Consider the following 26,595-nt stretch of genomic DNA (forward strand, 5'->3'; position numbering starts at 1 on the left):
TGAGTCACAATTGACTCAATGGCATCTGTTCTTTGTTTGTTAAAAAAAAAAAAAGCTTTCTCAGGGCAGCAGAGGACAAGAACCTATCCAAGGGCTCATGCTGTAGTCAAGTTCCCCCTTTTACATAAGTTAAGACTAACGTGAACCGCAATTTGTAAGTCAGGATCCAAAGACACCTTAGCAGCACATTACTAAAGAACCAGTAAGAAACTGGTACCAGGGCACGCAATAGAAACATTTACTTGGCATTCTGAGAAATGGATGCGCACACCAGAATAAAACAAAGCACCAGGAGGACAAACTACACCACCAAGAGGTGTTCACCTGAACGTCAGCCAACAACAAAAACCAAGACCTGTCTATAGAAAGAAAATTCAAGCAAGGACTTCTGCTGTATTTGCCAAGATGACTTGGGCTCTTGCTTCTCCTTGGGGTGCCTCTGGGTGGACTCAAACCTCCAACCGGTTCGAGTTAACCATTTGCACCACCCAGGGACTCCTCAAGACTGGTTAAGACCCTACATTCTGGGCTTCTCGGGGGATAACACCCATCTCACAGGGTCATTGTGAGGACCAAGCAAGAATTTTACGTGGGAGCTGCTGGAAACTGTAAAGTCCCGAACAAATGAGGGGTGTATTAAAATAGCCCCGTTCCCAAAAGGGCAAGAGTGGTATAAATTTAAGATTTAAAAAATGGATTATATTCAGTTATGCAACATTTAAGTATCCACCACACATGAGGCTTTGGAAACAAAGACCTGTTGACATAAGACAGTCCCCACCCTCAGATGATGTTGGTTTTTAGGATGTAAAAGGCCTGGGAAGGCACAGAAAATCTTAACAGCCAACGAACACTGGAGCTACAGCGTCAGACACTAAAACCTTTAGCCCAACCCTTTTCCAAATCTTCTCTCCTCGGCATTTCTTCAAGACTTAGCACTCACGCCAGAGCTTTATCCTAATTCTGAAGTTTCCCCTCACAGGAAACAACCAATTGTTTGGAACTGAAATAGTCAACAACTTAGAAACATAACAGTCCACGTCCCAAAGCTGGAATCCAGAGAAATAAGAACCCAGACAGAAATGTTTTTATCAGAGAGGGACATGTCAGTTTTACGGCCTTTTTATAACCCAAAAGCTGAATGTGCTTTGAAGTATGCTTTCCCTACATTTTCTTGCACTTATGTCACTGCTTAACCCTGAGGAAACCGACACTCAGTTAACTTCTCAAATGGCTCCTGTTATCAAGTAACCTTCCTCGACTGAAACTAGGAGCGCTCAGGCCCAGCCCTTTCCTCCCTTTTGCTTTCCCACAGCCCAGGGGGACTGAGGACAAGTGTCCTCATGCAGCTGGCATCTCCCTCACAAGTCAGCATCCTGACACACCTATGCCCAGATCACAGAAGAACAGGTGAGAAACCTGCTTCTGGGACTTCCCAACCCCTGAGACAGACATGTCAAGCTAGAGCTCAGTGTCTTTGTTTCCTAGTGCTGCTGTAACAGAAATACAAGTGGGTGGCTTTAACCAACAGAAGTTTATTTTCTCACAGTTCACAAGGCTAGAAGTCTGAACTTAGGGCATCTGCTCTAAGGGAAGGCTCTCTCTCTCTCTCTATCTCTCTCTCTCTCGGCTCTGGGGGCAAATCCTTATATCTTCGTTTCTCTAGCCCCAGAGTTCCTCAGCTTCTTGGCGGTCTCCATGTGGCATCTGTCTTGGCCCCAACTGTGCTTACTTGTCTCTGCTTAATCGGCTCCTTTGATATCTCAAAGAGTCAGTGTGGTTTCAAACACACCTTTCACTGATGTGGCTACATTTACATAACAAAGAAAGCCCTACTCCCAAATGGGATTACATGCCCAGGTATACAAGTTAGGATCCCAACACATATTTTGGGGGAACACAATTCAAACCGAACAGTCAGCAAATTTTTTCTTTAAAAAGGCCAAATGGTACATATTTTAGGCTTAGCAGGCCAAGAGGTAAAACTAAGATTGTATAGGTACTTACGTAACCATTTAAAATATAACCATTTGAAATAGTAAGAACGATTGTTAGTCAGCAGGCAGTTATTAAAAAAACAAAAGACCTTCAGTTAGCTGTAGTTTGCCCACTTCTCATCTAAAATCATGCAAAATTTAGCAACGAATGATTGAAGTACAAGAAGTCTGCTTGCCAAGGCACTGGTCCTCACCTGCAAGGTGCTCACCCAGGTGCTAGCAGAAGTACAAACACTTCTTGATTCTTGGTTTCCTTTTTTACTTCTATCTGCAACAAGCCTTACACCTGGCCTTAGCACTCAGTCATTATTTGGGGATAAACTCCTTCTAAGTGTTTTTGTTTGCTTGTTTTTTGTTTTTAATTTATAAGGGGTAAATTCTTAATGGGTTGTTGCTGTTAGGTGCCATCGAGTCAGTTCCGACTCATAGTGACTCTATGTACGACAGAATGAAACACCTGCCCGGTCCTGTACCATCCTCACAATTATTGCTGTTTGAGCCCATTGTTGCAGCCACTGTGTCAATCCATCTTGTGGAGGGTTGTCTTCTTTTACACTGACCCTCTACCAAGCATGATGTCCTTCTCCAGGGACTTGGCCCTCCTGATGACGTGTTCAAAGTACATGAGACGAAGTCTCAACAGCCTTGCTTCTAAGGAGCATTCTGACTGTACTTCTTCCAAGACGGACTTGTTCCACCACTCATCTGTCAGTTTGTCATACTGAGTTGGCTTGTGTGTTGCTGTGATGCTGGAAGCTATGCCACAGGTACTTCAAATACCAGCATGGTCACCCATGGTAGACAGGTTTCAGCAGAGTCCCAGACTAACACAGACTAGGAAGAAGGACCTGGCAATCTACTTCTTCAAAAGTTGGCAGTGAAAACTTTATGAACAGCAGCAAAACATTGTCTGATATTGTGCCAGAAGGTGAGCCCCTCAGGGTGGAAGACATTCAAAATACAACTGGAGAAGGGCTGCCTCCTCAAAGCAGAGTCAACTTTAATGACATGTATGGAGTAAAGCTTTCAGGACCTTCATTTGCTGATGTGGCATGACTCAAAATGAGAAGTAACAGCTGCAAACATCCATTAATAATTGGTACATGGAATGTACAAAGTATGAATCTAGAAAAATTGGAAGTTGTCAAAAATGAAGTGGAATGCATAAAGATCAATATCCTAGGCATTAGTGAGCTGAAATTGGCTGGTATTGCCCATTTTGAACCCGACAATGATATAGTCTTAGTGGGTACACAACCAAAAAGTTGGGTCAATCCAAAGTGAACTACACTTGGCTTGGGTAGCAATGTAAGTTCTCTGGTTATATTTTACCTAGACAAAAATCTGAACTTGTTCACAATCTGCAATCACATAATACAGGGGAAGCTGGCCTGAGATCAAAATCTTACTTCAGATAATCCTCAAAGTAGATAATTAATTACATCTGTTAGTATCATCAACGCATGTATTGGGCAAGATCCTGTGTGAGGAACTGTGTTGGACACAGATAAGTAAAAGCCTTGGTTCCTGGCCTCAAACTGGGATGCTGTCTATATATCCCCACAAAAGACAAAGAGATAATGGTACCCACAACCCAAGGTGAACACCGCTTTAGGAGAAATTCTTTAAAGAGGGGGTGAAACACTGGAAGTTTCCATTGCCCATCATGAAGTCTGACTCAGAATCTGGACAGAATCCAGCCTTTGTCTCTAAAATTTACAGCTGAGCTTAGATTGATACTCAACATTTTAAATGATGACACAGCCCTAGATTGTCCATGGAAGCTCATCTAAACAATAAATAATTCTGGGTCCTGGGGGAAGGGTGAGGAGCCCTGGTAGCGCAGTGGTTAAGCGCTTGGCTGCTAACCAAAAGGTTGGTGGTTCGAACCCACCAGCTGCTCTGCAAGATAAAGATGTGCCAGTCTACTTCCAAATAGACAAGAAGCCTTGGCAACCCTATCGGGCAGTCTTACCCTGTCCTACAGGGTCACTATGAGTCAGAATAGACTCAACAGCAACAGGTTTTATTTTGGTTTTAGGAGAAGAGCCATGGGGTAAAGCAGGGAAAAACAGATAATGGCACACTTAATAGGGTTCCAGAGTGAAAGCATAGAGAAACGAAGTTTATATTTGGTGCCTTTCCAGCTCTTTCTACCCCTTGGGGTGGTTTCTCTGGTTTTCAATGTCCTCACCCCAACTTTGTCCTAACACCAACACCTGGCACTTCACAATGTCTGCTCCATTGCCAAAATGTTCTTGCTCCAAAATTCCCTATCTTTATCCCCAATCAAAACTCTCAATGTATCAATGAATACAGTCTCAGCTAGGTATTCAAAGAAAGCTGCCTGGTCTATTTCATACTAAAGTGTGAGTGTCTGGTAGCCTAAATCTCTCAAAAGGTATTTGTTGTGTTAAAAGATATACTTTGACCTACAGGAAATTTGTGATGGAATTCTGATCCCCAGTAAGCAAGTGACCAAACAGTGCACTTCTCTGACGTTCCTTCTGATTCCACAACTCATATACTTTGTAGCCACAAGCTTTTCTTCACATCAACAACTTTTTTTGGTTGATGAGATAACATTTCAAACTAGAAGCTGCTCTGGACTTAACGGAAGTATACACTCACTTGACAAGACATAATACTTCTATGATAACATTGTGGGTTTTTTTAGCTATTTGTATATATAACCTACTTCCTCATAAAGCTGTGTCTTATTCATTTTAGAGTCTTTGGGACCTCATACAATGATGGGCACACAGAAGTCACTAATAAGTGAAAACATCTAACGACATTGATATATTATTGTTACTCGTGATTCCCTGGGGGGAAACTTCAGGACACTTCCAGGGATAATGTTTCAACTCCCAAAATCAACACATGACCTTCAGCTTCTCCCCTATCTCTTTATCAGTCTGATTCTGAAAAGCAGAGGCTGGTGAAGTTGAAAGAATCTACAGGTTTTCATTTAATCCCAAGAATCTTGGCTCAAATTTCCTCCCTGTCACACAAGGTGTGTGACACTAGGCAAGTTACTTAATTATTTCTGAGCCTCAGTTTCCTCACCTATAAAATGGGGTTAACACTGACCCCTGAGTTGGTTGGGAGAATTCAGTGAGATTTGTACCAAGGGTCACATGGCTTCCCTCCTTAGCCTCCCTAGAGAGACGTTAACCAAAAACTGTCTCACAGCACAGAGTAAAACTGACTGCACCTTCTTTGTCTCGTGGGTTCCTTCATCATCAGGAGTTTTACACAGAGATCGGGAGCTCCAACGAACACTTGGAAGCAATGCTGGAGTGAGCCTGCCCCCAGCACACTCATATTTGTAGAAATCAAGGACTCAGCCTCAGAGCTATTCTGTGAGCTCCATTATTGCATATTTCAGACTTGTAGGTCCAATAATGCAAAACTGCAGGTTCAAACAGTTGCCAAGCCACCTGAAAAGTGGTTCCTGGGGGTAGAGAATGTAGTAAGAAAGAGAGAGAAGACACATCTGCACTCACCACATTCTAGTCCTTCGGGACTGCAAAACCAGCTGCCGTGGAGTCAACTTCAACTCATGGTCACCCTACATGTGTCAGAGTAGAACTGTGCTCCATAGGGTTTTCAATGGTTGGTTTTGGGGGAAGCAGATTGCCAGGCCTTTCTTCCGAGGTGCCTCTGGGTAGACTCAAACAGCCCACTTTTCCATTAGCAGCCGAGTGCATTAACCATTAACCCAGAGACTCCCTTTGGGACTTACCTCCTTTCTCTTCCTTTCAACCTCCCTTCAATTACTGAGGAACTATTATTCTAGACCCAGATGTAGGAATATTCTCAAGAGCTTACAATCAACTCTGCCTAGCCTTAAAACTGATCTCCTGTCCTACAGTGGGGCAGATTCCAAGCCTGGGAGTTCAGACTATCAATGAAAGGATACACGCACGACTCCTTGAGGGCATTTTTCCAAGCATCCCTTTTGATTAAGCTCTTTCCAATCAAAAAGGTTAGGTTGCTTCTTTCTCATAAAAACAATGGCATATCCATGTAGCAGACTATACTCTCCTAGCCAACATCTCCAAGTTGGAACAGGTGAAAAAGAGACAGACAGAAATGACAGCATCCCAGTTTCTATGACACTTCACTGCATAAATCATTATCCCAAATATAAAGCCAAAAGATCAAGTCTGGTAACTGTCTCGAGTGATATGCCTCAGCTAGTTTTTTTGGACAGTTCATTGCCAGGATATGAGCCAATTAGGCCAACATTTATATTTAATCATCCAATCATACTCAAAGACAACTTAGAACAACAACGCAGTTGTTACTTGGAGCTTACTACTAAAAAAAACATATGAGAATTTTTCCCCCCACATTAACCTAAGTACTCTTCTCTGCTGTTCTATTCATAGGCAAGAGATAGTCTTTGAGACAGTGCGTACTGACTACAAATGTTCTCTTCATGGTAATAATAAACAGGAAAAAAATTTCTATTTATGTTTATATTTTCCTTTATGTTTTCCGGACAAAGTAAATTACCACCATGATACTTAGAAATTGGCAGGGACTGAACTAATTTTATTTTTAACCCAGTTCTGTTTCCCCACATTTTTTCAGGGGAAAGGCCCACAGAGAATTTTATCTTTAAAAGGCTGGTGACTAACCAATTCCCAAAGGTGGGGAGGTACCAGGGACTGAGGAGAGTGAAGATACAATTTGGCCACCTTTCTTCATTCCCTAACCTTTGTGGACCATCAGTTCAAGCAGAACTTGAATTTATCTTTTTTTTTTTTTTAAGTTTTTAAAGGATATTATCAAAGAAACAAAAACAAAGACCGTATTTTAGGAAAAATACACAAAGCAACCCCACACTCCCCCTTCCTTTAATCTGTAACATTTGATCTCTAGAATTTTCTTTCCACTTAACAGAAATATTTGTGGATACCTGGACTAGAAATATATATTTACATCCAAACATTTTTGCCGAAGGAGTGAATTAGGTCAGTGCCCTTAAGAAGCTCCCCTTCGGCTTAATTTTCAACTGCCCAAACAGAGAAACCCTTTGTCTATTGTCTCAGCCACCGTAAACTGTTAGAACATCTACTGTTACCCCTGACTGGCTGGATAAGTCTGGATGGAGAAAAAGATAAAATGGGGGATTCTGTCAATATATTTCTAGCACATACAAATTTAAGCAAGCTTTGCAAAGAGCCAGCTCACTCTAACTGCTAACCAGTAGCTGAACAGTTCATTGGTCACATTTATCTTTGCACTTAGAATATTTGCTGTCCTTATCACTTTAAATTTATCTGGAGGGAGTCTTCAGGAGCAGTACTAGAGATATAAGCTTAAAATGTTAATCGATTGCTTGGCTCCTCTGTTTCTAGCTAACTACCTCAAAACAACAACAGTAAGGTCCCTAAAAAAAAAAAAAAAAAAACCAAACCCATTGCCATGGAGTCGATTCTGACTCATAGTGACCCTACAGGACAGAGTAGAACTGACCCATAGAGTTTCCAAGGAGCGCCTGGTGGATTCAAACTGCTGACCATTTGGTTAGCAGCCATAGCACTTAACCACTACGCCACCAGGGTTTCCAGTAAGGTCCCTAGGAAAATAGGTCAGCGTTATGGGGAAAATTATTTGTATGAAAGAGGAGATTCACAGACATTCTAAAGTAAGAAAAACTCTGTTCTTTCTGCATGTGACATCACTCCAAGCCAAAAACCAAACCTTTGCTCTTGAGTCGATTCCGACAAACTGCCCCATGGGGTTTCCAAGGAGTGGCTGGTGGATGTGAACTGCCAGCCTTTGGGTTAGCAGCCAAGCTCTTAACCACTGCACCACCAGGGCTCCCATGACATCATTAGAGGGAGAGTTTTGCCAAAATTGATTCGAGATTTTTTCAACGTTTTAAAAAGCAACACACTACAGTTCGTATTTCATGAAATAAGCTAGAAGTAGAACAAACACCGCTGCCAAATGTTTTGGGAGCCTAGAGCCTACTGTCAGCATGAGATCTGAGGCACAAAATAGGATAAAAATCTAATCTCTTTCCTTTCAATTTGGCAAAAGATAAAGGAAATTAAAGACGGGGGAGAAAGGGACATCATCTTTAGCCCATCCATAACCCAGTTTTATTTGTTCATTAAAAAGCAACAAATCAGACTGACTCCAAAAAGACAACACTTATTAAAGTTTCACAAAGTTATACATCAAAGCAGCCGTTCTCAGAATAAAGTCACCTTTTAGCTTCTGCGCTAATTTGTAGGCTTGAGAATTCTAATTTCTCAAGTTTACTCATATATTAAAAAGTACACAGAAGCACAGAGTAGGAAGACACTCAAGATTTTATAGACAAACACCCTCATTTGCAGCTGAAGAAACTGAGATCCAGAGAGATGAAAAGGCTTTTCTTAAGACAGTCCTCGTCCAGGGATTCAACACCTGCTTTGTAGGTATTTTATTGCAAAGTCTCTGGATTAAGGAGGCCATCTCTTCCAACCTATTTTACTTTTAATTTAAATTTTTAATTAGTTTACTTTGCTTATAAGTGTTTGTAGGCAAAGTTGATAGGGTTTTTGAATATTTACTAAATACACAGGAAGACAGAGGCCTATAACATCTGACCTGTTCAATATGTCACATAAGAGGAGCAGTCTTGGAAGAAGTACAGCCAGAATGCTCCTTAGAAGCGAGGATGGCGAGACTTTGTCTCACGCACTTTGGACATGTTATCAGGAGGAACCAGTCCCTGGAGAAGGACATCATGCTTGCTAGAGGGTCAGTGAAAGAGAGGAAGACCCTCAAGGAGACAGACTGACATAGTGGCTTCAACGACGGGCTCAAACAGAGCAACGACTGTGCGGATGGCAGCGTTTCATTCAGGTTGCTGTGAGTTGGAACTGACTTGACAGCACCTAACAACAACAAGAGGAGCAGTAAACAGAAGACAGCCTTGATGTATTTCTAACTTTCAAGATATTCAAGGTACTAACTTAAGATGCAAACTCCCAATTTGCAGGAAAATTCCTAAACAAACAAACAAACAAAGCAGACTTTTCCTACATGTGATCTAGCAGGAATGCTTTAGCCCCTGAAACTCCTGGGTTTTTTTGGTTCCTGACCCAGTCTCTTCCCAAAGCCATTCACACCCTTGAAATAAAATGCAAGGCTATCATAGCTACTCACACACAGTTTCCAACAATCCTTACACATCATGGTTTCTTGACCTTGGTTCTACCTTAAAGGAAAACCAATTTTGACTGCTACTTACCACCTAATATCCAGTCTCCCCGTCTCCCTCAGTAGCAGGCTTCCAATTTTATTTGGGGATGCAATAAACCTTGGAAAGAGGCTATATTTCCCAGTCTCCCAAACAACCAGGTATGTGCATGTAACAAAATGCTAACCAAGGGGTGTATGTGGAAGTGCTGTCTGGAACTTCAAGAACACCTCCTTAGGGCACCCTTTCCTCCACGCTGCTGCCTGGAACTCGGATGTGATGACTAGAGCTCCAGCAGCCTGTTAGACCTATGAGGATGAGGGCAACTCCATAGGGATGTTGAATCTATGAGCTCCTGGGGGAGCCACAGACCCTATAACTTCACGAAGCATCCACATCAGCCCTGGAATGCTGATCTCTAAACTTTTCCAGTGAGAGAAAAATAAACTTCTATTTTGTTTAACCCAGGTCTATCTGACTATTGTAGTTGGGGCCCTGTTACTCGCAATATACCTCATCCTCATATAAATGAAGTTATACATTTTGTGTCTGGCTTCTTTCATTCAACATACACATTAACATTGAATTGGACTTGACTGTTCCATTTCATTGAATGAGCTCAGATTGTAACTAATGTATCTGTACAGCCAAACTGTGTGGTATTAGTTGCAACTTCCCCATCTGTCAAGTCCCTTCCTACAACCCTTCCGTCCTGTCCTGCACTCACAGGTCCCAGGAAAGAACTCTACTGCCAGGAGGCCCCACCCATCTTCTCTGCTCCAAACCCCAGGCCCTCACTTGATTCAGGGAAACCAGCGCCAGTTGCTGTCGAGTCAATTCCGACTCATGGCAACCCCATGTGTGTCAGAGTAGAACTGTGCCCCACAAGGTTTTCCATGGTTGAAGTTTTGGAAGTAGGCCTCCAGGCCTTTCTTCAGAGGAGCCTCTAGGTGGACTTGAACCCCCAACCTTTTGACTAGCTGCCGAGCTGATTAACCATTTGCACCACACAGAGATTCCCCTGGTTCAGGAGGGGTATAATAGTACTATCCTCATTTGGAAGGGGAAACTTTCACCTTCCATAATCCTACAATGCTGGGGCTTTCAGGTAAAGACGGGCTTTTCAAAATTGAATATATTTCTCCAGAGAAGCAATGTCTTAAACAGCAGGTAGGTATTACAGCAGCATTTATACTACACAAACAGGTGGCTGAAGTCACAGAACTGATTCTGAATGTGCCTCATGGAAATCAGTCATGACTGCAGCAGCATCATAGCCCTTAGTAATAATGATGATAACAAATTATAAACACTACCATTAACTGAGCACCTCACAGCAATCCCAGGTGGCATCTATGCCTTTGTCGTGTGTGGGTGCCCAGCTTCCTTTACTCCCAGAGGCTGGAAGCTCCAGGCTCCCTGGCCAACAGGGTTCCACCAACAAAGCACACGAGTATAAGATCTGGAAGGATGAAGGACAGCAGGTGCTGCTTGGTTTCCGCTTTCCTGCTGCAGCAGTAGCAGGCAGAAACTGATGTCCCGGATGTGGGCTTTTGCAACTATCTCCAAGTTCCCTGCCCTTTCACCCGCCTCAGGGATGCACAGGCTGAGAAGCTGGAAATTTCTGAAGGTCCTGGCTCTGCTGGAATCAACTCGATGGCAGTGGGTTTGGTTTTGGGTTTGGGCTTTGCACGGCAGTTAGTTTTCAGACTTTCTGTGGAGCAAATGTAAAGCTAGTGTTGGTTCCTTGGCTGTCACTCCTCCAGCCTTTGTGTCATTCTGGAAGCACTAATTCTCTGTATTGAATACCTTTCTCTTTGAAATAACAAGAAGGATGTCTGTTTTCTTTGCTGAACCCTGACTGATAGAGCATATAATACCATTCTACGGCTGATAAAACTGAACCTGAGAAAAGTAAATTGCCTACCTTTTTAAGCAATAAGTGGCCAGACAAAAGAACTCAAACCCAGGTCTATCTGACTTCAAAGGTAACTATGAAAATTAAACATATCCCTAACCCATGACCCAGTAATCCTACTCCTGGGAATTTACACAAGACACATGGTGCACATATCCACAAAACAACGTGTACGCAATTTTTCATAGCAGCTTTATTAACAACAGCCCCAAACTGAAAACAACCCAAATATCTATTAACAGGAGAACAGATACACAAAATTCATACAATGGAATACGACTCAGCAATAAAAAAAAAAAAAAAAAACCTACTGAATCACACAACATGGATGAATCTCACAGAAGTTATGTTGAGTGAAAAGAAGCCAGACACAAAATGTATGATTCCAGTTAAATGAGGTTCAAGGTCAAGCAAAACTATTCCAGGGTAATAGAAGCAGGAGAGAAGTTACCTTGGGGATGGGATGGTAATAGTTGAAAAGAGGCATGAGAGAACGTCCTAGGGTGGTGGGAAGCTCTATTTCCTGATCTAGGTGGTAGTTACACTGGCAAATGCATTGATATAAAAATTTATCCAACTCTGGAACTAGACAGTGCTGGTGGTTGCACAACACTGTGAACGGACTAAATGCCACTGAAATGTTCACTTTAAAATGGTAAATTCATGTTATATGTATTTTACCAGTTACCATCAAGTCAACCCCGTCTCATGGCGACCACGTGTGTGTCAGAGTAGAACTGTGCTCCGTGTGGTTTTCAATGTCTGATTTCTCAGAAGTAGATCATCTCCAGGCCTTTCCTCCAAGGTGCCTCTGGGCAGACTTGAACAGGTTAGCAGTCAAGCATGTTAACCATTTGCATCACCCAAAGACTCCATGTTTATTTTACCACGATTTAAAAAGGTGGCGGGGGGGGGATTTGTCAAGCTCGCCACTTGAGATTTATATATTTTACTGTATATAAACTATATTCCAATAAAACACCATAAGAGTAATAACCAAAAAACCTTTGTTATAAGTAAATAGGCTCTGGAGGACAGACACTGGATACCACTATCTCTGTGGGAAAATTATGTTTCAAACAAAATTTTTTAACCCTAGTTCTTTGGTAGATTGAGTCTACCTTCCTGCTCCTTCCTGATCCATCCACTCCCTAGAGTCATCCGCCAAAATGTGCACTTACGTCGCATAAGTAGACTAAATATTTCTCTTTCAGACCTTCGATTAAAATTCACGTTTAGGCTCTGCTAGAAAGGCTGCCACTGACATGCGAACTGAACTCAGAGCCTCTTCGTCTCAATGTGTCACCACTTGCCTGTTTTTAGACTCTAACCGTAACAGCAGAAGGAAAAACACGAATGTTTCCAGTTCCATCTCTGGAAAATTTCAATGGGTGTCTAAGATGCCACAAATCTCTCTCCCCTCTTAAAACTCACTCAGACACTAAACAGATCAAGCCCAAGGTAGGCAAAGCGCTCGGCCTGAAGTCATGCTGGAAAAACTCGGATCACAGCAAGTAATTTTTTTGGGGGGGGGGGTGCCAAATTACTCTATTTGAAGGAATGGCACAAACGAAAGAACTTAAGTGGATGTTTTGGTACAATTTATAGAAAAGGTAAAGGTAAACCCAACATGCATGTGCTGTCCTGGTGACCATGGAAGTCACCCCTGTGGCTATGGGGCAGCCGGGCTAAAGCTTAGCTGTCTCCATCACTCTCTCCCAGGGTGTGCTTGTCAAAGAGATACTCTGCGAGGCCAGATTCCAGGGCTCCTGTCTTGCGCAAGTTGGTTACGTAGTCACCCAATTCTTTGATGGATTTCACCTGCTTATTTAGGTAATGCATCTCAATGAAGTCACACAAGTGGGGGCCGTTCTTGTCAGTGGCCAGTTTGCGCAGTTCCAGTAGTGACTGAGTTACTTTTTTCCAAGTGTAACGCACACTCCATTGCATTCAGCACGCTCTCCCAATCATCACGGTCTGGTTTCTTGATATCCTGAAGGAAGATTCAGCCACCTCCTTGGTTCTGCAGCTTCATCAGTTTCTCAGCATGTTTCCTCTCCTCATGAGATTAGTGAGGAAAATACTTGGCAAAATTCTTCAGAGCCACATCATCGTGGTCGAAGCAGTAAGACATGGACAGGAAGACGTAGGAGGTGTAGAGCTCCAAGCTGATCTGGCAGGTATGGCGGCCTCCCAGCCCTGACTGTAGTTCTGGTGCACCTGAGAAGGGGACATGGTCGTCATGGCCGCGGTTGAGGAGAGGCAGCGGCGGTTGCCCGGTGCTGGAGCAGCAGTGGGGACCTTGGGGTGTCCGAGGGCGCTGTTATGAGGAGGTGGTGCAAAGCTGGCTGGGAGCCACTGGTTAGGGAAAGGCTGATGAGCTCTGGGCTCCATTCAAGCACTGTTGAAGCAAGAGACCGCAGCGACTCTGTGAACAACATCTGACAGCAGGTGATTTTCTATCAGCAGTGAACAAGGCGGTTTTGCGACATAACCAGTAGGCTCATCTTCAGCACATTTGTGAAGAACAAAACAGAAAGAGCTCCCAGTTGCCAGCCTGCCTTCCCTTACACACTCATGCTACAGGCAACATGGCTTGTGGGAGAGAAGCACGTGGAGCAGGGGGTGCTGGAGGTTTCCAGTATGCAGCTTTCACTGGGAAGGGTGGAAAGGAAGGAAAGACCATTCTCACTCAAGGAACTCTGCAAGACGGTTTCGGTTGTTGGCCTGGGCCACAAAACAAGGAAGAGAATCCAGCACACATGGTGCTGGTACATTTAAGACGCAACTGAATAATAGATCTTTCTTCACGAGCAAACCAGCCAGTTTGTACTTGGGTACTCAGTTTGTCTTCTAGAAAAATGCCTTGCAGAGAGAATCCACCGGATCTCTCTTTAAAAAAATAAAAATAATATTTTATTGTGTTTAAAGATGAAAGTTTACACAGCAAATTAGGTTCCCGTTTAACAATTTTTATACAAAGTATTTGGTGATATGGTTACATTTTTCATAATGTGTCTGCATTCTCATTCATTCCATTCTGGTTGTACCATTGCCAGTACAGGTGATCTCCAATTTATGATGTACGAGAATGACAATGAGCCGCACTGACGGCCAGTTTTTTCTTTTCCTGTACATCTTATCTTTAGTAATATGTACTACATACAATGCTGCAGTGCATAACCTGCTGGCGTCATCATATCTGTAAGTTTATATGTAATGTTTCCAGCCCCCGAAGGCAAATAAAGATCCGATTTATAAAGACACTGATAACAAAAGGCAATAATAATGAAAACTAAAAAAAAAAAAAATGAAGTATTCAACTTACATTAGAACTGACTTACGACAGAGCCGCTGAAATGGAACCCCCGTGATAAGCCGGGGAATACCTGTATTCTGGTTTCCCTGCCCCCTTAACTTCTCATCTTTGCTCTAGAGTAATTTTTGACTATTTGGTCTCATATAGATGATTTTTTTTTAAAGGAGTTCATTACTCATGGGCGATATCTTTATTCTATCTGCTATTTAGCGAAAGAATCTCATTTTAAACACGCCCAAGAGTAGTTTAAGGAATACAGAAACACTTTAAGATACAAGAATAGAAATTATTTACACCCAACACTCAGAACCTCAGAATCTTAAAGCACCACAAATGTCCTAGGAGACTATCATACAGAACTACTCATTTCACAGATAAACGTTTGAGAACTCGAGGGTTCTGCAACTTAACTAAAGTCACCCAGCTAATTAGCATATAGCTGGTGCCGCTTCTAGGCCACTCCAGAAATGGTCTGCAATTCTGCAATTTTTTTTTCCCCTTACTGACAAACTACCACCCACTCCATATATAAATGTCAGGAACCCACTATTCTAAATTCTCAACCATTTCTTCAATTCTTACTGGTTAAAGCAACAAGCCTTCCTCAAATCAAGCCAGTTCAATGCAGTTAGCTTTAGTGGGGGGGTTACTGAGATGACTCAGACCAGGGAGGGGCTCCAGGCTGACGGGAAGTGACTACTGTGTAGTGGATATGATAAGGACTAAAATAAATAGTGGCATGTGTACAAATCTAACCAGTCACAGAAAAGACAGCAATTACCTCAGCCCTGTGTGAAGAAGTGTAAGGGAGAAACCCAGCCACTAATAATGAGCTCACCAGGAAGTTACTTCCAAAGGATTCAAGCGCTTTTCAGAAAGAGCAATGTTTGGTTTTGCTAGTTAGTTCCCTCAAATAATCTCATTTTGCTTTGCCAAATACATCTAGGAAACATCTTCCATGCACTGAGTTTCTCAGTGCACGTTATTCCCTATCCCCAGATTGTGGGTCTCTGACGGGCTCTGCTAAGGAAGGAATAAAAGAAGCATCACAACCTCGAACTCAGGACGCTTCGTTTAACACTCATAATACACATTCTCAACAAATGGAAACAAACAGCTACATCTGGAACATTATTTCTGCCTTCCACGAACAAAGATCCCAGAATCAACATGTTCCAGAAGAGTTTATCAATCCCTACTGATGGCTAAACCAAGACCCAAGCCCGCGACTCATGGCGACCCCACATGTTACAGAGTAGAACTGCTCCATAGGGTTTTCTTGGCTGTAATCTTATGGAAGCAGATAGCCAGGCCTTTCTTCTGCTGCACCACTGGGGGTTTGAATGGCCAACCCTTAGGCCAGGGGTTGAGCTACTCATCTTCAACTCAGGCAACAAAACCTAGAGTATCTCCAAGTATTCTTCTTATCTATGGAAGGTGTTCCTTAATACAATGGCAAAGACATAACTGGATTTTAATAATTACCCATTAATTATAGCCTAGTAACTGTTACCTACCAGCAAGAATATCCCAATAATTCTCCCCCACAAGGTACTATATACATTCCCTCCAAACACCTGAGACGTGTCAATAATTCATGTACCTAGTTACAAGATAATACGGGGGGGGGGGGTCCATAAGATGAAAAAGATAATACAGGGGGTCCATAAGATGAAAAAGATAATACAGGGGGTCCATAAGATGAGGCATAGTATAATTAAAGTTTCAAAAGATAATGCCATCTTTCCCTGTGACCGTGATGTATATATTCTATATGGTTGATTAGAGTCATAGAAATAATTGTTACACAATAGAAATAATAATTACCTTATTAACTCTAAAGCCTGTGTTTACATATACACAAAGGAAAAATTCAGTAAACATTTGTATTCAAGGATCTTTGCCATGATTAATATTATAATTTGAAATTTTTTGATCAGCCCAGCTTCTTGGAGCACAAGCAGCTATTTTATTCACTGAGACTCTATCATGAATACGCTTTTACCTTCCCCCCTACCGATGCTGCCACCCCACACACCCGTACGGTACTATCGAGTTGGCCCCTGACTCATGCTGACCCTGGGTACAATGGAACAGGACCACTGTAATCCACAGGATTTTCATTTGCTGATTTTTAGAAGTATATCACCAGGATTTTCTTCTTACTCTTAGACTGGAAGCTCCACTGAAACCTCTTCATCACAGCAACACGTAGGCCTCCACGGACAGACAGGTGGTGGCTGTACTTGAGGTGCACTGGCCAGGAATCGAACCACCACTGCCCGAATACATAATGTGTTACTCGCTCCAACCCGCTACCATCGAGTCGATTCTGACTCAGAGTGACCCCATAGGGTTTCTAAGGCTGTAACCTTTACAAAAGCAGACTGCCACATCTTTCTCCCACGGAGCAACTGATGGGTTCAAACCACCAACCTTTTGGGGAACAGCCAAGCACTTTAACCACTGCACTACCAGGTCTCCTTACATAATGTGTTGGGGGAGGAAAATATAAATAGAAGCCACAATCCATGAATGTTCTAATTAAGCTAAATATTAGTCTAAAAGTTAAAATAAACCATTATTACAAAATGTATCTTACTTTCGTCTACAATGTACAATGGCATTTAAATGGTTAAGGAAATCTGCATTATATTTTGAAGGTTAAAGAATTGACCTATCTGCAGAAGTACTAAACAAACATCTAAATTAATTTAAAATTATTTAAGTGTAAGTTACTATTGAAGGCTGGCGATTTCTCATAATCAGTGTGCACAATTGGTAGGCGCAGTTAGGGATGTGGGTGACTGAAACGAAGTGTTTCTTATTCGCTTTTTTATTCACCGACCAAACATGCATCTTGACTGCTTATCGTTCTAGGTCAAGGGAGGTTTACCTTTTTTCTACCTTAAGACTTCCAGTTCCAACAGCATCCTTGTTAAAGCTCATTTTATAGGCCAATATAAGTTACATTAAAAAAATAATTTCTCCAACTGGCACTCCGTTTAAAAGGGTTTAAAAGGTTGAATGCATTCACATGTGAGGCTCTTCAGCTCTACATTCTTCAGCAGTGGATGACGAGCGAGAGTCGCTTGATAACAAAGTGCTATCCCCCAGTAGTGCCAAAATATGCCTTCCCTTTTCACTCCATCAGATTGCAAATGTCACATCAACGGACCTTAAAAATTGCAGAATGGTTTGAGTGAGGGTAGCAGAGAAAGGAACGAGAATTGGGCCAGACATTCAAGAGCTTGGCAGACATACTTTCCACAGTACTAATAGCTGCGTGGACAACAGCAAGATCCATATGGGTAAGATATAAAGTCATCAAAATTCACTTTCCTGGCTCTTCTGCGTCATTCTGTGTACGACTTTCCAGAAGGTGTGGCAGAGACAGACCTGGCCTTTCCTAACTAAACACCACACTCATATTTTAAAAGAGTATTTCCCAAATCTGAGCTTCCAAGGGACACCTTTACGATTTTTACCTTATCCTCATACCACTCGTCAGATAATTCGCTTACTATTCTTTCTTAAAACAGGCTCACCATTTTTACTTACTTACTTTCATCTCATTCTAAGCAATAACGTCCATGAAGCAATGGGTTTAGTGTGCTGACTTCATGTTTTCTATTCCTATTGCACAATATTCACACACAGTAATTTAAAAAAAAATAAAAGATCTCCCTTTCTGTGCCACCTGTAAGTCACTCTGTGTACCACACTTTAGAAAACACTGTTTCGGGACAGCAAAAAAGGCAGACAAACACACTTAACTAACTTATTAAGTATTTTTAATCTCCCTTCTGAGCCCACAGTTGAGGCTGATCATGAAGACACAGACAGACCAATTACAGTCAAGCAGATTCCGACTCAAGGCAACCACACGTGTGTCAGAATAGAACTATGCTCCATAGGGTTTTCAGTGGCTGATTTTTCAGAAGTAGATTACCGGACTTTCTTCCAAGGTGCCTTTGGGTGAACTCGAACCTCCAACCTTTCGGTTAGCACCCAAACGTGTTAACTGTTTGCACCACCCAGGGATTCCACGGAGGCACTCCAAAACCCGCTCCCATCAAGGCAATTCTGACTTGCAGTGACACTACAAGACAGCGCACAACTGCCCCATAGGGCTTCCAAGGCTGTAATCTTTACGGGAGCAAACTGTCACATCTCTCTTCCGCGGAGTGCCTGGTGAGTTCAAACCACTGATCTTTCGGTTGGCCGTCGAGCGCTTTAACCACTGCGCCACTAAGACTCCTTGAGGAGGCACGAGTCCCTTAGGCTATGGGACTCGTGCCTCTGCAAGGAGCCTTAGTGGCGCAGTGGTTAAGCATTCCACTGCTAACCAAAAGGCAGGCAGTTTGAATCCACCAGCCACTCCTTGGAAACCCTATGGGGCAGTTCTACTCTGCCCTACAGGGTCACTATGAGTCAGTATCAACTTGAAGGCAACAGTTTTTTTTGTTTGTTTTGTCCCTTAGAAAAATGGAATGAAAACAGTCACCAATTGGAGCCACTGCCCCAGCCCCTGCAGGCATTCCTGGATTCTAGCCTTCAAGGGCTAAGTTCCCAGAAGCAAATTTCCTAATCAAGCTGAAAAAGTGGGAGCAGACACTTTCCAACTTAGAACTCTGCCTCTTATGCAATAATGCAGGCAGGGTGCAAGCTTAATCGATTACTTTCCCAGGTAACATTCAAAATTGGAACTAGCTATTGTAATACTGGAAATTGGGACTGAGTGCCTGAAAACTTTTTCTATTGCTACTATTGTTGTTGTTAGGTGCTGTCCAGTCAATTTTGACTCATACTGACGCCATGTGACAGAGTAGAGCTGCCTCAAAGGGTTTTCTAAGCTATAATCTCTACAGGGGAGCCCTGGTGGCACAGTGGTTAAGAGCTCGGCTACTAACCAAAAGGTCGGCAGTTCAAATCCACCAGTTGCTCATAGGAGACCCCATGGGACAGTTCTACTCTGTCCTATAGGGTTGCTGTGATTTGGAATCGACTCAATGGCAACAAGTTTGGTTTGATTTTTTAATCTTTACAGGTCTTTCTCTCAGAGCCACTGGCTGGGCTCAAACTGCCAATCTTTCAGTTAGCAGCCAAGCACTTAAGCATTGTGCCTGCAGGGCTCCTTATTGCTACTATACGGCCTTAATTTTTTTTATGGTGATTGCAGCTCAGACCCTCATAAATTTCCTAGCTGTATGGGCTTCTGCTAAAAAGGATCATTACAAAAATTCCTGTGGGGGTGAAAAAAAAAAGTAGGTTCTAAATAGTTTTAGGGAAGATTTCTTTAACCTTAAAAAAGTTCACAGAAGCATTGGTGCATTTAGCCCACTAAATGGGTGTTAAAGCTGAGTCCAAGTTTCTGACTCTGACCTTTAGATTTAGGATCAAGTGACCAGCTCACAGCTCAGTAAGACACCTGAGGTAACCATTCTACTTCCTCCCACCGGTACCTGAGGCAGTCACACCCTCATACATTATCACACTTCAAATCATCTTCGCTAGAAAATGCTTCTCAACACCAGGACTGGCTTGTCTAAGGCCATTCCAGCCAGCAATGTTCACACCCCTGCTGACTGCCTGCCATCTAATCAATGAGACATTTTACTGGGAGTCAGCTCATAACCTAGATAAAATTCATCTGTAGCCACAGCTCCTTAATGGGATTTGTTCTAGGGATTAGGTAAGGAATTCACTGACAGCTCATATTCTTGGATGAAGTAAGTATGTTGAGAGTTTCAGCAGTGATTACTAACCTTTCCTAACTCTTCACTCCACCCCAGCCACCTCCACACCTCAGACACTCCCTGACCAAATCTGCGTGACTTTTTAAGGTACAGACGTACTATTGTACCTAGGACTAAAGTGGCCCCACAGTTTCAAAACGTACCTGTCTCCTAAAAATAAAACCTTCAATGGTATTACTTCTTAAGGAAAGAAAACCTGGCCAAATCAATGGATACAGTAGGGTCTGTCATTTTCCTTACATTAAAAAAGAAATCACTTGCCATTGATTCTGACCCATGGTGACCTCATGTGTTTCAGAGTAGAACTCCCGCATAGGGTGTTCAATGGCTGTGACCTTTCAGGAGCAGATCACCAGGCCTTTCTTCCAAGGCACCTCTGGGTGGATTGGGACTGCCAATCTTCAGTTAGCCAAGTGTTTAACCATTTGTGCCAATCCAAAAAAGTTCTCACACTTAGCCTTAGTAATTCAATGGATTCTGGAGAAGATAAATGGTTGGCTGTGACCTTTTGTCAATGTACAAAGAACTGGACCAAAAGTTAAACAAATAAGGCAGAAATCGTTGCAAATGGAGTTCCCTGGGGTGATGTAAAAATTCATTGGTCTTAAGCCTATGAGTGCCTCAAAAACAGTAATATTTACTGAGGGGACAGGGGTGGGGCAGAATGTTCACTGGGAAAATGGTTCACTTCTTTGTAGGGGAAGTCACGCCTAATAAACATCAGGGGTTTCTGTGATTTTTTTCCCCCTCAAATTCAAGTTCTCTTACTGGCTGGCATTCAAGACCTTTCAAGAGAGTATGGATCAACTCTGTCTCTCTTTATTTCCTCCTTGACACTTACCCGGCACCTCCTACCTGTACTTCCAGAACCCACTTCCCTTTAATAATCCCGGTCCTGGCACTTAGCATTTTCAGCACCTATTCTGGAATATACTACTTACTAGTGCTACCATTTACTTAGCACACACTACATGCCAAGCACTCTATGTCATCTTACTCAGCCCTCATGAGGTGGTCGTGTTATCAGCCCCATTTTCAATGGTGGCTTACATTGTGAAGTATCTGTTCAAATACCCTTTTCTCCCAGCAGGCAGGATTCCCTGAAGGAAGTGGTATAGGACAATCCCACCATTTGCTGTCTTTCCCTCACAACAAAAGAGTCTAAAATCTTCAGGACTCTTGAAGGCAAAAACTGAGTCTTGTTTCACCTCTGTGTCCCTCACACTGACAGGCACACATTGGTGGGATGATATTGAAAAAGTTGTGTCATTAATCCCTATGCAGCATCATTTCTGGGGGGAAAAAAATTCCCCTTCATCAATCTCTGCAAGCAGCTCTGAGAAACCTCAAGAAATATCTGAAAAGACATTGTTTCTCGGTAAAGCACTTCCTTCCCACCAGAGAAGGCAGCTAGCTACATGTACACATTTCTAAATTGCACTCCCCAGATTCCACCTCATATCTCCATTATGTGTATGTTTCCCCAACAAGGTCATGTGGTGGAAGCTTTCTTACCCATCTTTGTATTCACTGAAGCAGTAGCTGTTCATAAAAATTTACTCAATAGTCAAATCTCATCCTCTTGGAGAGTAATGGCACTTTTTGCTACAAATGCAAATAAAAACCAACTGCCATCAAGTTGATTTCAACTCATGGCAACCTCGTGTGTGTCACAGTAGAACTGGGTTTTTAATGGCTGATTTTTTTGGAAGTAGATCACCAGGCCTTTCTTCCAAGGTGCCTCTGGGTAGATAAGAACCTCCAACCTTTCAGTTAGCAGTTGAGCACATCAACCACTGCACCACCCAGGGATTCCACAAACACAGTAACTACTACTCATTTTCACTTAAAAGAACAATCTTTCCCAGGTGTACCTAATAGAAGTTTCCTAACCAACTGTCTTCCAGGATTAATACCGACAAAAGCAGACCCATTCTCCCAAAGTGACTGTCAGCTCAGTCGAGCACAGGCCACCTAAAGATCTGAAGAAAGAGGCCTCTTCCCATCTCTGTTGGGATTCCTGAGCTGAGGGAGACGGTATGCAATTGCAGGGCAGTTTCTATGATGGGATGACTCTCTGCTGGGAACTTCGGGTAACCACAATCATTACTGAGGCCAGACAGCTGCCAGAGAAGAAGCTCTCCCTAAGAATAAGAAGTGAAGCTAAAATAGAGGTGGGAGGCTATATTCCATTACTAAGCCCTGGAGTATTCACTCCCAAGTTCGTCCACATTTCAAGAATGTTAAAACCTTGTAGTTGAAACCCCTGATTATTTATAACTTAAAATAAACTACTGTGCAAAAACGGAAACTTGACACATGAAGACATAAAATAAGCCAAACTGGTGACAGGTAAAATAATAACCAGGGTACAATGCATTCATCACTCCCTTTTCGTGGCTCCTTCCAAAACCACATCTTCATTCCCTACTGAAAATAACGTTTACTTATTTTGCAGAGCACAGGGGCGGATTAACCACTAAGCAAGGTACACACTGGTTTAATTGTGTTTACTCACTAATCTGTAGTGAACAGTTTCACATGGGTTCACAATAGGCACAAAGAAGTGCCTCCAAGGTAGCAGAGATCCAGGGCCCTGGGTTCAAGACAGCTTCCCCTACTCGGGACTACAGAGCGCGAGAAAAGAGTCCGGGAGCCCAGGAGGCCACCAGCCATCTCCCCTGTCTGGTGAAATCTCCCAGGGTGGGGGAATCCTAGTTACTTCAGCGCATCAGAGACCAACTTCAGGAAAGCCTACGAACGGAGGCCACCTCGCGCTCTCCTTCTCAGGACCCTCCTCCCAGCCCGGAGCAGGCACTTACCGGGGGCCAGCCTGACAGCTCCCGCCGGGGTGGAAACACCCGGTCTCTTCGCACCGGCATCTCGGACGCGCGTCCCGTGGGGGCTAGCCGGTCCCGGTCCCCGCTCCCAGTCCGCGCGGTGGGACAGTCCTCCGACCTACAGCCCGGGGCAGCTAGGGTGCCGACCCGCCGGGACCCACCCCTTTGTCCCTCCTCCGGCGGCGGCGTCGGCCCGCCCCTACCCAAGCGCAGCGCCCGCCCGCCCGGCCGGCCCGGGAAACTCTCAAACGGGCCGCTACCACCCCCGCGTGGGCCGGGGGGGGTCGTTCCTGGAGCCGCGCCTCCAGGCCCCCGCGGCGGGCCGCGTCACGCGTGACTCCCAGCAGGGATGTGAAGAGCCGACGGCGGCAGAGGGACCCCAAGGCTCGACCGTCCGGCCGCCCCCACGCCCGCAACCCTCCCCCAGGCCGGCCGGATGGTTCGCTCCGCGGCGCGCACTGGGGGAGCAGGTCCAGCTCCGGGAAGCGCTGCAAATGTTTAGCTCAGGACTGAGTCGGGGGCTGGCCTGCTGTTCCGCGGGCTTTTTCCTTTGAAGTCGCGTGGGTATCCTGTAGGGAGACTTTTTGGAGAGGTTTTTAGAATCTCTCACAGGCAGCACTTCAGTTCCTTTCGGGAAAGAAGAACCGAAAAACAAGCCCAAAGTTTTCTGTTCTGATGCCTACAGAGGCCTGCCCGGCCAGCATTGTACCCCTCATTTTCTCAGCTCAACAACTGCTTACCCGAGTTCCGAGGGTATAAAGTGTACATGTTAAATAGGAAAACATGGCTTTTCTGCAAAATATACTCCAAGTGTATCTCTTGGGCACTTTTCCAACAACTCCTGTAAAGAGATTGAAATTCCTATCATCCATCAGCTTTTTAACAGGCCACCAGGAAGTCAAAAAGGCTTATCCGATAGGATTCCTCTAGTTCAACTCAATATTATTTGTCTTAGAGTCCTCTATGTAACAAAAGCCGTGCAAGGTAAATAAAAGTTTTCTTATTCTGTTTTTGTTGTTGCTAGTTGCCACTGAGTTGATTATAACTCTTGGCAGCCCCATGTGTGTAGAGTAGAACTGCTTCTTAGGGTTTTCAAGGATGTGACCTTTCAGAAGCAGTTCTCTAGGCCTGTCTTCTGAGGTGCCCCTGGGTGGGTTTGAACCGCCAACCTTTAGATTAGTAGTTCAGGAGCGTGTAACTGCGCCTTCCAGAGAGTCATTTCCTTATAGCGACCTGTAGGATTCCAAATGGTTTTTTTATATTTGGAGAATCAAAACAGATACCAAACCAAACCCACCGCCATCAAGTCGATTCCGACTCATGGTGACCCCATAGGGTTTCCAAGATTGTCAATCTGTACAGAAGCAGACTGCCACATCTTCCCCCAACTCCCCATCTCTAGTGGTTTCGAACTACTGACCTTTCGGTTAGCAGTCAATCTCTTTAACCATTGCACCACCAGGGCTCCTTAAAACAGGTACGCTGATTAAAAATACAACTTTATGTTTGAAATCTAAGGAAACCATGTTGTAAAAGAAAAATGCATTCCACCCTGCACTCCCCTTAGGTTGAATAGCAAAACTCGGTCTAGGCTCACACATACAGGTAAAAGGTCTGATTCACCCTGCTGAAAAGATACAGATGCTGGGCTCACTCCCTGTAAAGTTGCTTCACTTCCTGCTTCATCAAAACGAGTTTGGCAGATAATGTGGAAAAACAAGTCCAGCAAATGCCGCTCTGAAAGTGTTACGCTTCTGACCTCCTTTGGAGTAGCTGAATAAAAAGCACTATAAGGAACATTCCCCACTTTAAGTCTTCAGACTTAGACATTTTGGATGTATACCTGCTGTGAGGTGTTCCTCTCCTGATCTATGCGCCTATTTTTAAAAATCTGTTTCCCAAATTAGGTAGTACTGACTAGTAATAAGAATGATAGTCTTTGTGAACTGGTCACACACCTTAGTGAGATAACCTTATACCACTAGCATTTAAAAGGCAGAAAGGAATTCAGAATGTAGTGATTCCATCAGCTGAATGATTCCCTTTTGCTCTAGAGCTGCATTGACCAATATAACCACCTGTCGCATGTGGGCATTTACATTTAAACTTAAAATAATCAAAATGAAGGAAAATTAAAAATTCAGTTCCACAGTTTATCAAGAAAATGCTCTACATCTTACTTTGGTGAGTGGCGTCTTAGCTTTTAAAAGCTTGTGAGCGGCCATCTAAGATACTCCACTGGTCCCACCCCATGGAGATCAAGGGAGAATGAAGACAACCAAAGACACAAGGGGAAGATTAGTCCAAAGGGCTAATGGACCACAACTACCAACCTCTACCAGACTGAGTCCAGTACAACTAGATGGTGCCCAGCTACCACCACCAACTTCTCTGACAGGGATCACAATAAAGGGTCCCGGACAGAGCTGGAGAAAAATTGAGAACAAAATTCTAACACACACAACCAGACTTACTGGTCTGACGAGACTAGAGAAACCCTGAGAGTATGGCCCCCGAACACCCTTTTAGCTCAGTAATGAAGTGACTCCTGAGATTCATCCTTCAGCCAAAGATTAGACAGGCCCATTGAACAAAACGAGACTCAAGGGGCACACCAGCCCAGGGGCAAGGACGAGAAGGCAGGAGGTAACAGGAAAGCTGGTAATGAGAAAACCAAGGTCCAGAAGGGGAGAGTGTAGACATGTCAGGGGTTGGCAACCAATACCACAAAACGATATGTGTATTGTACAATAAGAAATTAATTTACTCTATAAACCTTCATCTGAAGTGCAAAAACAAACAAAAAAAAAAGAACTGAAAGCATACGTTCATATAAAGACTAATGCACAAATACTCATAGCTATCTTGTAATAACCAAAAACTGAAAAATGCCCATCAAAAAAAAAATATCAGTTCCTCAGTCACACTAACCACATCTCAAGCGCTCAATAGCCACATGCACCTAGTGGCTACCATATTGGACAGCGTAGATAGAGGACACGGCCGTCACCGCAGGAACTACTACTGGTCTACGCTGCTCTGAACACTGAAATACTTTTATACTAGAAATACCATGCTTCTGGCACACTGCCTGACACATAGCAAGCACTCAAATGGCTGTTGACAAAAATGACTAAATGGATACCCTTGCATTGTTGGTGCCTTTATAAATCAAGACAACTCTTTGGAGAAACAATTTATTAGTATATATTTTTTGCATGTGGATTGCACATTTTAATTCCACTCCTTGAATTTGTTTATCCAAAGAACTTCATTCCAACAAAAGAGCCCTGGTGGCACAGTGATTAAGCACTTGGGTGCTAACCAAAATGTCGGTGGTTCGAACCCACCAGCCACTCTGAAGGAGAAAAATGCAACGGTCTGCTTCCATAAAGATTACAGCCTTGGAAACCCTATGGGACAGTTCTATTCTGTCCTACAGGGTCACCATGGGTTTGATTTGAGTGGTTCAATCCCACAGGTACTTGAGAAGCACCTTCTGTCAAACCATAATCTCCTGATAAAAGACTCTCACCTCAGGGAGCTCGGTCT

The 26,595-nt window shown here is 43.4% G+C and overlaps 1 protein-coding gene and 1 pseudogene across 2 annotated transcripts in view; both read right to left on the reverse strand.

The window, feature by feature from the left end:
- Window positions 1-26,595, reverse strand: part of TJP2 (tight junction protein 2) — a 119,006-nt gene that overhangs the window by 68,004 nt on the left and 24,407 nt on the right. The window contains exon 1 of one of the 2 annotated variants that reach the window (XM_010587536.3): window positions 23,026-23,109. The exons of the other annotated variant lie outside the window; for it this stretch is intronic. Coding sequence (XP_010585838.1) covers window positions 23,026-23,085 — 60 coding nt within the window. The 5' untranslated portion in view covers window positions 23,086-23,109. Of the gene's footprint in view, window positions 1-23,025; window positions 23,110-26,595 lie in introns of those variants that run through there. 2 annotated transcript variants of the gene reach the window in all.
- On the reverse strand, window positions 12,671-13,873 carry LOC111749818 (ferritin heavy chain-like; annotated as a pseudogene).

The sequence above is a fragment of the Loxodonta africana genome, chromosome 9 (genome assembly GCF_030014295.1).
Source record: "Loxodonta africana isolate mLoxAfr1 chromosome 9, mLoxAfr1.hap2, whole genome shotgun sequence".
Taxonomy (NCBI): Eukaryota; Metazoa; Chordata; class Mammalia; order Proboscidea; family Elephantidae; genus Loxodonta; species Loxodonta africana.